General features: G+C 43.2%; 1 protein-coding gene across 2 annotated transcripts in view; it reads left to right on the top strand.

The window, feature by feature from the left end:
- The first annotated feature begins 628 nt into the window (after positions 1-628).
- LOC114069640 (protocadherin alpha-C1-like) overlaps positions 629-14,848 on the top strand; it is a 76,500-nt gene continuing 62,280 nt past the window's right edge. The window contains exon 1 of one of the 2 annotated variants that reach the window (XM_027906581.1): positions 629-3,222. In XM_027906581.1, coding sequence (XP_027762382.1) covers positions 811-3,222 — 2,412 coding nt within the window. In that variant the 5' untranslated portion in view covers positions 629-810. The remainder of the gene's footprint in view (positions 3,223-14,848) is intronic. The other variant, XM_027906580.1, reaches the window with a different exon arrangement.

The raw sequence follows: 14,848 nt of genomic DNA, 5'->3' as shown, positions 1-14,848 counted from the left end.
CTCTCCTTTTTTTTTTTTTTTTTTTTTCCCTCCGAAAGTTTAACAGGGGTAGAGTCGACTGCCTCCTTTAATTGTGCTCTTAAACCCCCTCTGGGAAATGTTGTGCTCAGCCGGAGCGTGCCTGGGCTGTGTTGACCCATGTTTAGCCGATGCCTGTCACTTCTCATCCGCCTTTCCCTTCCACCGCGGTGCTCTGACAGCGCGCGGCAGCGCATCCTCTCGCTGCTTCTCCCGCAAGGACCGCAGCGAGGGAGGACGAAGGGGGGGGGGGTCTGCTCTGCATCTCTTCACGGAAACACATCCATGACGCGCACTCGGGGGCGCGGACGACCCCCCACTCTCCCTGCTCCCCCCACCCGCATCTCCGTCGGGGCGTTAAAAAACGGGGGAAGAAGAAGAGGCGGGAGGGGAGGGGGGATGAGGAGAAGCAGCCGCCGGCCGGCGGGACGGCGGCGGCGGGGGGAGCGCAGCCCCTTCCCCCGGTGGCGCAGGTGTCGCCGCGGCCTCTGGGTGGCGTCGCCACCGCTGCCCGTCTAAGAACCGCGCGGGGCCGGCGCGCCGGGCACAGCGAGCGGCGGCGGCGGGCGCAGCGCTGCGGAGCTGCCGCCTCTCCCCGCACGGCAGCCGCCGGCAGGGCGCGGGGAGGGGGAGCGGAGCCGCCGCGGAGCCTCCCGCGCCTGCAGAGAACTTCTCGCCTCGCCGCCGGCGCGCCCCGGTGCCACCCGCCGGGAACTTGTGGGGTGTTCGCTGAAATTCTGGATTATGTTCCTGCTGAGCCGGTCTGCGGGGAGCTGAGCCAGGGGAGGAAGCATGCGGGGCTATTTAATGGTGTTCTGCCTTATTTGCTGCACCGCGGACGGGCAAATAGTGTATTCCATCGCCGAGGAAACAGAGCGTGGAGCATCTGTTGGGAACATAGCGAAGGATTTAGGAATAGATGCAGCTACACTTTCAGCTCGGAAATTTCGCATGATCACCGGTTCAAGTAAGCAATATTTTAATATAAATGCCAGCACGGGGGCTTTGTCTGTTAACGAGCCCATAGACAGAGAGCAGCTTTGTGAATTAAAGTCTGTCTGTCTCCTGAATTATGAACTCGTGTTAGAAAACCCTCTGGAGCTTTATAGGATGGAATTTAAAGTCCTGGACATAAACGACAACTCCCCCAGCTTTCCCTTAAGTGAATATCATATAAACGTGCCTGAGTTCCTGTCACCTGGGGCACGGTTTACACTCCCCAATGCCCAAGATCTTGATGAAGGTGCTAACAGTGTCCAGAATTATACTCTGAGCCCCGATGAACATTTCCTTTTGGAAATGCAGATACGCGGGGATGGGAGTAAATACCCTGAACTGGTGCTGAAGAAAGCCTTAGACAGGGAGCAGCAAGCCACTCACAGACTTGTGCTTACAGCCAAAGATGGTGGGAATCCTCCAAAGTCCGGTGATGTCCCGGTAATTGTGACTGTGCTGGATACCAATGACAATGCACCAGAATTCGAGCACTCGGTCTACAGGGCAAGTATCTTGGAGAACTCCCCCAGTGGCACTCTGGTAGTCCAAGTGCATGCCACGGACTTGGATGAAGGTCCAAATGGAGAGATCAGGTATTCATTTAGCAATACGACTTCTGCTGACTTACAGCGCATGTTCTTAATTCACCCGCACACCGGGGAGGTGACAGTCAATGGCGTTTTAGCTGTTCAGAGACCCCTTCTCGAGATGCTTATTGAGGCAAGGGATAATGGGGCATTTGGCATGTCCAGCACAGCTAAGCTGCTGGTGGAAATCACTGATGTGAACAATCACGGCCCAGAGATTACAATTACATCCCTTTCCAGTCCCATTCCTGAGGATGCTATTCCTGGCACAGTCATAGCTCTGCTGAGTATTTTGGATAAGGACCCTGGGGAGAATGGGAAAGTAACCTGCCAGATCCCTGACAACCTTCCCTTCCAGTTAAAGCCTTCCCTTCAAAACTACTACAGCCTTGTCACCAGTGAGGGTCTGGATCGAGAACTGATCAGTGAGTACAACATCACCATTACTGCCACAGACTTGGGTTCTCCACCCATCACCACTCAGAAGACCGTTTGGGTGCAGATTTCTGACGTGAATGATAACCCTCCTGTCTTCAGTGCTGACACATTTGATGTGTTTGTGGAGGAGAACAATCCACTTGGTGCTTTTATCTACCAGGTCTCGGCATCTGACCCTGATATAGGGGAGAATGGACGGGTTTCTTACATGCTCAGGAATTCCACAGTTGCAGGCAGTGCCCTGACCAGCTTTCTGTCTGTGAACTTGGCCAATGGGAGCATCTATGCAAAACGTGCCTTTGACTTTGAGCAGCTTAGGAGCTTCTATTTCCAAGTGGAAGCCAAGGACAACGGGTCACCAGCCTTGAGTGCTGCCATAACAGTGAATGTTTACATCTCAGACCAGAATGACAATGCCCCAGCCATCCTGTACCCCACCAGCCAGAACGGCTCCATAGCTGTGGAGGTCGTGCCCCGCCTGGCTGACGAGGACTACCTGGTGACCAAAGTGGTGGCAGACGATGAGGACGACGCGCAGAACGCCTGGCTTTCCTATCACCTGGCCCACGCCTCTGACTCCACCCTGTTCCAGCTGTCCCCGCACACGGGTGAGCTGCGCACCACGCGCTCCATGCGCTCCACCGACTTCCTCAAGCACAAGGTGGTCGTGGTGGTGCGGGACCACGGGGACCCACCGCTCTCCTCCACGGTGACCGTGGGCATCCTGCTGGCTGACACCCTGCCCCAGGCGCTGCCGGACTTCGACGACAGCGGGGAGCCCCCGCCGCTGCTCAACGCTACCAACATCTACTTGATCATTTCCCTTGCCTGCGTCTCGTTCGTCTTCGCAGCGTTCCTCCTCTTCCTCGCCGCCGTGCGGCTCTGCCGCTGCCGGACTTGCTGCTGCGGCTGCTGCTGCCCAGCTGATGATTATAAAAAATATTGCTACAGTGTGCACATGCTTCCCGGCTCGCACCTCCCCCCGGACATGCTGGAGGTCACTGGTGTGGGTAAACTGACTCACACCTACTTGTACACGGCATCTGTAGGTCTTGGGCCCGGTAACAGCAGCGTCCCAAATGGTGATGCTGGGAATGTTCCCAGTGGCTCAAGGTTACAGGTGCCAGGGCCCTGCATCCAAGTGCAGCAGGTCCAAAGTGACCGGTTGAGTGCTGTCCTCGTGGTAAGTACTCCTGCCTTTCTCTTGTTTTTTTTTTTTTCTCCCAGGCACGTGGCCTTGTGTCTGCACTGGGATGCTCTGGGCAGAATGTACTGAGGGTATTTGTAGGAAAACAGGTGTCAGGTCAGTTCACAACACCTGGAGGAAATTTAAGCTTCTTTTTTATGTTTCCTAAAGTCAAGAATCTCTTTGTCTGAAATGTGGTCGTGGGATGACGAAAGGGATTTGGGTCTTTTTTTCTGCACAATCATTAAGGACTTTCAGACATAACTGAAAGTAAAGAAGATATAAGTGAAAACTAAATACCTTACAAACCAAGCCAAGTCTTCAGAGAGCTAGGTAGGGACATGATGAGAGTCCATGCAAGTTTCTAATCCATGGTGGTTCTAAGCTACACTGCGTAGAGCCTATGATTTTTTTTTTTTATAAGATTTTAATCCCCACCCCTACATTCCTGAGACTTTTTCGTTGAGGGAGAGTAGTTTGCTGAGTGAAGATGTTGGTTTGCAATGCCCAAGGTTGAATAGTAGGAGTTTTAGCACCTTTTTAGGAAATGTGATTGATAGTGCTCATCTCTCTTTTCAGGCAGTCCATAGGTTTTGTGAATCTAAAATAATTTCCTTCTGAGCCTCTGACCAAGCTGGTTTCTTCTCAGTAGCATGATGGGTGACTTTGCAGGAGAAGAAAATCTTACTGTGATCAGTGTGTTGGGCTACAAGGCCTCATCTGCTGGGTGTTGCTGTGTCACTTGTCCAAGGCTCAGTCTTCTCATATGTATTTTTAATAGGTACTGTGAGTCATCTGTGTGTTTTTGTGAACTTCTGAGATGTTTTGCCTGCAGACTGTCAAGTTCTTTAGAGTGTATAACAGTAACTAAGTCCTGTTGGCTCTGTGCAGGCCAGTACTCAGTGTCTGGCAAGAGATACTCCAGATGTTTCTAAGGAGAGTGTAAGAACCCAGGTTAGACAGACATGGTATGATCTGCTTCCTGCCCTTGTTTGTAACCTACTTTGCATTAATTAGAGGTTATTCTGAGTCTGTAACCATTATGCTTATTTCCATTTTTAAAATATTTAGTGTACCTTTAAATGTATGTAAATGCCCACTCCCTTTTTGAAGGGTTGTAAGGGTGGGTTCTGTAGTTCATTGGATAATCAAACACATATCCAACTTTATAACACTTCGTTTTATGACTCTTGAATTTCAAAGTAGTGGACTATTGCAAGTTTTCCCAGGTTCCAATTAGTTTATCACTCTTTCCTGTATTTGTCTGTTGAGAAGGTGAAATAGGTTTGTGGGGTTGTATTTTTTGCCCCATCCCTCCCACTTTTTTTTCTCAAACCTTTTCCACTGACAAGGAAATATATTTTGTGAAGTATTTGTTATTTGATTTACACATGATGGTTTGCCTAGTCTTTAATCAAAGTCAGAATCAGTGGAAAGTCCTGTTCTCTGTAGCAGCAGAGGATTGCACATGTTGTGGGTGTCTCACCATGCAGGGAGGGGTGTGTGGAATACCCAAATCTTGCAAAAGCAGAAGAATTGGTGTCTTTCCATTAGAAATTGTAGAGTCCAGGCAAATGACAGCTGGCAGCATGTAAAGAAGAATCTGTTCCTAATGCATTGATGTTTTTTGGGAGTATCACTAATTATTCTGAGCATCTGAAAAAAGGGTGAGTTAGAACCCTTGTAACAGAGAGTTAGAAACAGAGAGTTTTTGTCAATCTCTTAACTAAAAAAGTGTCTGCAAGAGTCTTGACAGTGTCTTGGAGGTGTAACCTTGCCTGAAGAGTAGTTCATAATTGAAAAACTTATATAATGACATTTATATATATATATATATATAATCAAAAACTGGCACACCTCATTCCCTTGTTTCTGGAAAGATCTGGAAACTCAGGTTACCAACACATTAAAGATCTGAAGTATAATAAAATTCTCCATAATGAGGACAACTAAAATGTATCTCATTACATCTCACTGCATTTCAGTCATTAAGATGAATTTTTAAATTTGTAACACTTTTTAAAGGAGCTTTTGGTAGCGGGTAAAATAAATCCCAGATGTCATCTTTGGCAGTTTTAATTCTTTGGCTCCTAATACTCAGAGATGGGCAACCATAGCTGTGACCTACATGGAAAGTCCAAAGGCTTTGCAGTAATCGAGCTGAGCAGGGGATCAGAGGCAGAGACTGAAAACCCATCTACCCTTAAAACCAAAATCACGCTGGTTATTATTAATTTGGTGCTGATTATTCCAGTGGCATTCCAGCTGGAGAATTAACTTCATGTGCATATTTATCAATAGACATGTCAGTAAAAAAAAAAAAAAAAATTAAAATTTAATATTAGATGTTAACTAAATATTGTCTGTAAGTGCTTTCAGGCTGATTTATTTGGAGATAAAAACATAAATCTATGTGATCCTATAAACCCTTTGAACTTTTGAGGAGAGATCGCTGTATTGCTCTCAAAGAATATAAATATAACAAAAACCAAGAACAGATATTTTTAAGGTGCTGGAATCAACTTCATAGTTATAATTCAAAGCACTGGAAGGTATTTCAAGATTACAATTTTAGCAGAACCTAAGTATACCTTTCCCTGATTTTGTTGAGTTTTTTTAAATTGAGGAAGTAAGTGATTTCAGTTTTCAGTATGTGTGGGATAGAAAAAAGTTTTTATGAAAAGTTAAAAGAAAATCTAGAAATTAAACATATTTTCAAAATTTAGGTTAACTTCTTTGCTCTTTTTCTGCTTTTACTACTGAATTAAAAAATAGGCTTGGGTGATTTTTTCATATGCAGATGCATGAGCCCCTTTGTGCTTTTACATTTTCTATTTGGGTTAGAGCTAAAAATAGCTCAATGTATGGCCATAATAGCAGTAGGGTAAACTGTAGTTGTATCTCTTTCAGTATTTTGCTGTGCCTTTCTGCAACCAGGCGTAAATGGCAGATAAATGAAAAGCACGGTACGCTGGTGTGTTTTATGAGAGACAAAGGCACTGGTGGTTACTAAAGTAAGCAGTGGTCCACTGACTTATTTCTGGGATTGTGATGTAGCCATGGATTGCTGCAGCCCTTTTATTTGCTCGTGTTGCCCATTGTGCTACACAAAAGGCCTGCAAGATATTTCTGCATTCAGGGCGTAGTGACCTCCCTGTGACTTGACATTCAATATTTAGGTTACACCCAAAAATAGAGGCAAACCTTGCAGTGGAGAATATTTCTCATGAAACTGTAATGGGAGTGGAATAATTTTGTGCAATGTGACACGCATTTCCAGTGACAAAAATGGATACACTTACTCTGGAGCAGGGGCAGGCAATCCAGGCTAAACTGCTGCAGGCTAAGCATCAGTTGTTTCCTCTCTTAAGTGAAGATCAGACATGAACTAGCCCTCCCTGCATCTCATCCTGATGAGAATATGCCCCCATAACAAAGTTAATTATAAGAGTGAAGCACCTTCCCCATTTTTTCCTGTCTATGCTGATAACAACCTGCCTAGAACCAGCAGTCTTATGCCTACACTGTAAGAATTCAGTTTTTAAGAAGATTTCTTGGCTGCAGAAGTTACTCTTGGGGTCAGGCCAAGAAAATCCTAGAAGGAGCGAATATCAAAGAAAATTTAGCGAGAGACACTGCTGTAGATCTCCCTCTTTGTGACCACTTCAATCACCTTTTGCAAAGAAGGATGCAGCTCTGAAGCTGAACAAAAGAACACCGAGTCCTGAAAAGGCTACAAATGCCTGGGCTGAAACTTTGCTTGTCTGATGTCTGACTTGGAGTATTATTTTTGGAGGTAGCAGAAGGGAGAGTGACAGGAGGTGCACGTTGAGACAAAGACCTTGAGGGGATGTGGACAGTAATATGAGTGTTTTTGGAGAGGCAAAAGGCAAAGGCAGTGATGGGCAGGCAAGGATGAGGTTCAATTGTGACCTGGGCTGAGGGAGGGTAGATGTGAGTAATTCTTTTATGAGAGCATAGAGCAAGGAAAACACAATTTGGATCAAGTTCAGTCCTTTCCTGTATACATCACCGTTTAATCTTAAAATTCAAATTCAAAGATTTAAACATAAATTGTAAAAATGGTAATTTTAATTGCAAAATTCACTAGGCTGTGCCCATTACTCCTACTGGAAAGTTATTCCTCTAAGGCTTTGAAACACTGTTTTGACATCCTGCCAGCATTTCTTTGCTATGAATTTGTAGACATTTGGTTTTGTGCCAGCAATTCCCTTTTAGTGTGAGTAGTTCTTTCCCTCTTTGCATCTTGCTTTCTCCACAGTTTAGAAAGCAACCACATCTTTTCTAAAGCTTTGTTTGAACAAAGTAAACAGGTCAGTCTCTTCTAGTCTTTTTTCCTATGGTCACCTCTGTACTTGCCTGATTATACTGGTATCCCTTCTCAGCATCTGTTTTTTGTTTGTGGTTATGTATTTCTTGCAAATATATTACTGAAATCATATATATTTCAGACAAAGGACCTCTTGCATAGATAGAAATACCTCCTAGTCCAGCGGAATACATCATCTGATTCTTCTTGGGAGGGCAATTATCTTCTCCACAGTTGTAATATGTTTATTTATCAGTCATGTAAGTATTATTGCAGAACTTTTTTGGGATAGAGGTGGATGGGGAAAGGTTAATGTCCAAGATGGTGATTCTTCTATCTAAATTAACCCACCTATATGCTTCATGTTTGAGCCTTGGATGTTAAAAAGTCATAGCCGCCTGCTGAGAGCAATCTCACCCAGTTCATCTTAGTCAGAAGAGTTTGAACAGTGCTGGTTGTAGACTGAGACTAAATGCACTGAAAAATCAAAATGAGTTGATATAAGTAGTACCTTTTGGGAATCTGCACTTTGGGTTATTAGATGTAATCCATTTCTGTGACAGGTGTCAAGATTTTGAAGTGAATGATCCACATGATCATCCACAGGTGTCAAGATTTTGAAGTGAATGATGCCCTATGATTGTCTTCTGCAACTGTTGTTGGAATAGCCCAACTTCTTGTGTTAAACTTTTTGATGTAGCACTGTAATCAATGTTTTTGCAAAATCAGAATAGATGAGATGAATTTGTGTTTCTATTGAAGAGAATTGAAGATCAGTCTGGCAAACAGTTGTCTTTGATAAATCTATGAGTATTTTCCTTCCTTTTCCACGTACCCTCTTTTATTTCTTCCTCCAAATTTGTATCCAAACAGGTTGACAAGCTTGTGGTCAAATAGGCAGGATTTTACTATTCTAAATTCCTGTCTCTGCAGTTACTTTCCTTCAATCCGATTATTCCACTCCAGACTTGACAGGTTTTTATAATAAATGTCATTCTCAAGATACTGAAAATAGAGGAAAATACCGATTAATTGTTGTAAGATGGGGTGGTGGCTCTGGGGAGGGGATCATTGCTCTACGTGTGCCATATTTTTGTACCATTGGCCCTTGTATCCTTTTGGAGAGGAGCTGCAGGACTTTTAGTGTTTCCCAATGTAACTGTGCTAATGCTGTGTATTTGGGGGATTACAGTTAGCTTGTTTCAGTGTAACAAAAAGGATTCTTCTCGGGGTGTGGCTCGCTGAGGACTATTTAAAATTGCAATTAATCAAAAGAATGGCAACAAAATCCAATATCCAAACTGAAAAGGGAGGCAATCAGGCACATGGGAATTAAAATATTCAGTTAGCAATTTGTAAGGCACAGAAATGGGCAGGGCAACAGCTCAAAGATTTGGTGCTATCAGAGGATTTTGTAGAATAAAAGCAAACTTGACCAATAAGGCAAGTGGAAATTAAGTAGCAGAGAAAGAAGGCACATTAAGAAATAAAGAAGTAGCTTGTAGCCTCTGGTCTTTGAGCAGCCTCTCCAAGGAAAATGAACATGTTTTTGTTCTTTGAGTTCTTTCTTCTCCAAAGGAATGCTTTTTTATATTTTGATCTGTTAGTTCTTCCATCTCCCCCATGGCTGGTCCCAGTCTGATGGGTCTTGACACCATGTTTAGTGGCTTTTTATTTCTTTCTTATTCTGCAAAAGCTGCCTCCTCAAAGTCAAACCTCTTTGCACAACCCATCTGAAAAATCAAAGTTTATGATGTTCCCTCACAAAACCTGAGGGTATTGGTTCCAAAAGGTTCTGTGCTGTCATTGCTCACCCTTTTCCAATTCCTTTGCTGGGGTCAGAAACAAGGAAGCAGGGAAGTTTTACAGCTGAGTGAGCTCTTCATCTTTTGAACTACATAGCATTTTGCCATGTGTCTCAGGAAAGAATTTTAGACAGCTTTAGACAGTCTTGTGGAGCATGGCCTACATCAATTCTGTTTTATATATATATATTCCTCCGAGTGAATCCTTCAGTTGTTTTTGGTTTGTTTTGTTGGGGGGAGTGAGTGTTTGGTTTTGTATTTTGTTGTTTTCTTTCTGTTGGGCAATCGTGGATACCCTAAAGATAATCAAACTCTAAAGCTCTCTGTTTTCAATATCATATTGGTAGGAAGAAAATCTGCTGGAAAAAGGAAGCAATTTCTTCTCTCCAGTCAAAGGAGATTTAACTGCCACCTTATCTCACCTTTTTGGGGCTGATGAAGTAAAATCATCCTAGCAAATGACTTGTCTAATCAAAGTTGCCAGCTGGAATAGCTTCAAAGGATTTGGGGTTGTTGGTTTAGGACTGCTATTTGCACTTTCATCTTTGTTTTAATCTTATTATATATTTGTCTGGGGATTAGAATTAGCGAGTTCCTGTCTTCTCTTTTACAACATCACGCTTCTCTACAAGGCATTCAATCTCTTTAATGCATCTCACCTTATTTGAAAAACTACAGGAAAAATTAACCTAAGTTAATACAGAACATGGACAGATGCCAGTTTGATCATGGTCAGAAATGGCTGCAGAATACAAATGTTCACTGAAGAATATTATTTTGGAGCCTTAAATTAGCAGTGGGGCACTTAACTATTTTTGTCCCATGTTTTGTGAAAAACATTTCTTCACTCAAGCTGCTCAAAGAGGATCCAGATATTTTTGGATAAATTCCAAAACCATCAAGCCCTGGAGCTGTCACTGTTGTATGAATTAATAATTCATCACCAAGTGTTTCTCTTCTGTATTGCTTTTATTGTCATCTAGGACATGGGGGCAGTGTTTTTTAATGTAGGCAATTGAGGCTCTTGGAAAATTTGGAAAACTGGCAGTGTTGGAGTTAAACTTGATTGGGGGAAAAAACGATAAAAACAAACCACACAAACCCACGAAAAACACCCAAATCCCAAGCTCTCCCCTTGCCCCCAAATCCCCACCAAAAAAATCCCACCAAAACCCAGAACAAAAACCAAATCCCTAAAAACAGTGAAAGGGGAAATAACAGTAGTTTTCCACTGCCTAACAGGCATTGCAGTGATGGAAAGGGGGGAAATGATTAAAAATTGCAGCACAGGAAATACTTGCTGGATATGAGAAAGGAATTCTTTCTTGTGACAGTGTTGGAAAACAGAGACAGGACCCTGAGAGGTGTTGGGATCTTCATCCATGGAAATAGTCCTAGCTTGACTGGATAAAAATCCGAAGCAACCTAATCTACCTGTCAGGTTAGCCCTCCTCCCTTTGTTTGGAGGACTCCTGAGGTCCTTTCCAACCTATCTTTTGGTTTTTTTTTTGTTTTAGTTTTTTTTTTTTTTTAATGAGATTCTTTGAAATGTGGCAAAGCATAAATATTTATCAGTTGTTATAGCCTTTCCAAAAATGACACTTTATTCCACTTCCCAAAGGCCGTGCCGAAGTGTTTACAGGGGTTCTGTATTTTCCCTAATAGGTGCTACAAATCCTCTATGAAAGATGTGAAAATCATGCCTCGAGATCTGAATTCCTTCCCTGTCAGATGCACAGCTGGTGGCATTCCCTGTTGAGGATCCTGGTGCTGGGTTGTATCCAGTTGTGTCCAGCTGCAACTACAGTAACACGAGTTTAGGAAGCTCTGCTTTGCCACCAAGCATGAGATCAAAACCACACAGCGTAGCTTTGGGGAAAGTTTTAGTATCTGAAACCAGCTTTGTACTTTTAATTGTAGCCTTGAGTTCTCTTCTGAAAGAATTTTTTTGGATTTTTCTGCAATAGAATAGCTATTTTCCTTTACTGGAAAGCATTTATGCTAATAATTCAGCTCTCACATGAAGCCTAGATCTTGCCCTTATTTTCAGCTCCATGTAACTGAGAAAATTTTAATGTTCTTCTCTCTCTCCCCTTATGAAATGAGACTTCCTTGGATAAAACAACCCCGGTGACAGCGTGGAAACAGCTGTTTGTCATGAGCACTCAGGATTCTAGGATAACTGTAAACAGGGCAGACAAGACAATGCTCCGTGGGGTATCCTGATTCAGGGGAAGCTTGGAAAGGGCTTTGCTCGAGCTCTTAGTCTGTGGTGTAATATATAAGAATCTGTAGCTCTTATATTACCTTTTCAAGGAGCTTCTGCTCCTTCTGCTGTGAAATTCCTGGGTTCTGTTGCTCTGTCTTGAACCTGTAGGTAACTCTGGCACCCGAGCAAAGTTGATGGAAAGGGATTATATACGATCATTGTGGTCTGATTTATTGACAAAAGCAATGATGAATGTCATCAGGGGGTTGGTTAAGGGAAATGTCAGTTTTTGTACATGATACATACTGAATAATTGAATTTTCTGTGTGGTCTCGTTTGAAAGGATGTGTTGTGGTAATGTTTTGTGTTTTTCCTGGATGACATTTTGTGAACTGTTGCAAGCAGTGCTAAAGAGCCAGACAAATTAATGGGGTAGAGATACCTGCCAGATTAGAATACCAGTAAGATAAAAGAAAAGTAGAAGTGTGTGGATTTTTTTTTTCCTAGTGTACTTAGATTAAGTATCATTCTGATTTAATAGAAATCTCTGTTTACTGGACATCGTTGTTAATAATTCAAAATGAACCTGTACTTGCCTAGGCTTATGTCTGCACCCTATCACTGACCCCAGCTGAGAGCATAATTGTCTGTGATGGTGTCAACTTCCAAACCGAAGTCCTGTAAGGAGCTTTTGATTCCTTTTTCCCTTCTGCCAGATGACAAGGAGGTTTTTGGAATAATTCAAAAATCTCTCCTTTAAAATAGGAAGTGATAATTTCCTTTGTAATAACCTTTTGAATGCTTACTTCTCTACTTGCCATCAAGGTTCTAATTAATTTTATCAGAATTTACTCATTCACTGGGCTTTCAACAATCTTGTGGTCAGCAGTGCAAAGTATAGGTGGGGAGAATAAAGAAGCACTTGAGGACTGCAACCCTATTTCACCTCATTTCACAGCCTTATTATGCCCCCCTCAAAGGATTATTATCTGAGATTACACTATTGTAGGACTCATGGAGAAATTTAGGATTTACACTGAATGGTGTATTCAAAATTAGACATTTGATTGAGTATTCAGGATCAGTCAGCGTGCATATTTTCAGGACTACCATTGATGTTATTCTGCCATTAAAGAAAGGAGATGATAATTTGTTTAATGAACCAGCCCTTCTGGACTTGGAGGATTTTGAGGAGTCTTGGATTCCATCTCATGGCAGTCTGAAAAAGCCAAGGATAAATTCAAGTGTCCCGCTTCTCTCCTAACTGGTCTGTAGAACAGAAGTCATGTTAGAACAGAAGTAGTAGAAGAATGCCATGTAGTAGAAAATTGCCATGTTTTTTCTCATTTGTTAAAAAATATTCTGGCTCTAAATAAATCATGGTCTTGGCATAAGAGTTTTTCATGTGCGGGCTGGAAAATCTCCATAACTCGTGGCCGTCTAAAACACATTAAAAGTCTCAATCAAATGTATATTACATTATCTCATAATATATTTCATCTCTCTAAACCCAGGGCTTTCAGTCACCTCCTCAAAGGTAGCAGAGTTATTCTATTTATTTGCCATAATGCTGTGTAATTAGATTGTTCCAAGTATATGTTTGGCTGCTGCTAATCCTCAACCCTCATTTGCTTCCAGTAAAGCTGGGAGAGTTTTATATATAAAAGTGTTCAGTCTAAAAGACACATTTTGGTTACTATTATAAGTAGTGTTGAGTAACCTAATATCATGCATTTTTAATATACTATTAATTCTTCCAAAAGGAATGTTTTTCAAAATACTTTGAGAGAGAGAAACTGGACCAGGAGCAATTACTGTCTGTAGTAGCATCTTGTGTTCAAACTAAATTTGCTTCTAGGATCAAACCTATATTGTGCATAGGGGGATATTTTGCCTAAACCAAAGGATGGGTTAATGAGCCATCCAAAGAGAACTCTCACCTCTGTTACAGGTGGAAGTTCAGCAGTGTGAGCAAATTTATAATGGCTATTTTTTTCATTTCATGAAAGCAATTGCAGTTGGTAGTCTTGGAGCTGTGGAATTCTGTGTTTTCAGTTCTGTCCATTATTGAATGAATGAAACCCTTTCAGTATTTAGGGCTGTGTTCATACAGTCGTTTTCTATAAAACTGGTCTGTTGTTATTCATAAAATCATAGAATTATAGAATGTTAAGCTGCTAGAATGGACCTCAAGATCTAGTCCCCCCTGCCATGGGCAGGGACACCTTTCACTAGACCAGGTTGCTTCAAGCCCCATCCAACCTGGCCTTGGATGCTTACAGGGATGGATGGGGCAGCCACAGCTTCTCTGGGCAACCTGTGCCAGGGCCTCCCCACCCTCACAGGGAAGACTTTTTTCCTTATATCCAATCTACCCTGACCTATGTCAGTGGGAAGACATTCCCCCTTGTCCTGTCACTGCATACTCTTTTAAATAGTCTCTTTCCTTCTTTCCTGTAAGTTCCCTTCAGGTACTGGAAGGTCACAATTAGGTCACCCCAAAGCCTTCTCTTCTCCAGGCTGAGCAATCCCAATTCTCCCAACCTTTCCTCCCAGCACAGCTGCTCCATCCCTCTGATCATCTTGGTGCCTTCTCTGGATGGGCTCCAGCAGGTCCATGTCCTTCCTCTGCTGGGCACCCCAGAGTTGGAGGCAGCACTGCAGGTGAGGACTCACCAGAGCAGAGAAGAAGGGCAGAATCCCCTGCCTTGACCTGCTGCCCGCGCTGCTTTTCATGCAGAACGTGTCTGATCTTCCCTTTAAAAGCCTTGTTGAAGTACGTTTTGGATAAAGGACTTGTTATTTGTTAGGAAGTGGTCTTTGTGTCATGTTTGATAGCCATTAAGAGCTGCTAAGGTTGGCTGAGTTACAAGCTTTTGAGAAATTATTGTTCACTCTACTTGGTAGATAATAGCAAGAGCTGGAAAGCTCGGTTCCCTCTGAGTCCTGCCAGCAGAGAGCCCTGCTTCAGCCAAGAGCTGGCAGGACCTTCCAGTAATTGCAGTTGTATGATGTGGCCCAGACCAAAGCTGGGGCTGAAACTAAGAAGGACTGGGAGGAAAAAAAACCAACAAGCAAACACAGTGCCCAGCCCAGGACCAGAGCACGGGGAGAGGGAGGGTCCAGGATCTCAGTGCAGAAGGTTTAGGAAAGGGAGTCCTGTACAGGGGTGGTGGAAGGCAACCCCTTGGCTGTGTCAGTCTGTGTGACTGACCGTGTCATTGCCGTGTGTGGATGTCTGTGTGTCACTGGGACACGTGCTCAGCTTTGCTGCTGGTT

This window comes from Empidonax traillii, unplaced genomic scaffold (genome assembly GCF_003031625.1).
Source record: "Empidonax traillii isolate 1590-97213 ecotype Southwest subspecies unplaced genomic scaffold, ASM303162v1 scaffold1323:size195977, whole genome shotgun sequence".
NCBI lineage: Eukaryota > Metazoa > Chordata > Aves > Passeriformes > Tyrannidae > Empidonax > Empidonax traillii.
Note: the sequence above shows the minus strand (reverse complement) of the source record. Positions and strands in the feature narration are given on the sequence as shown.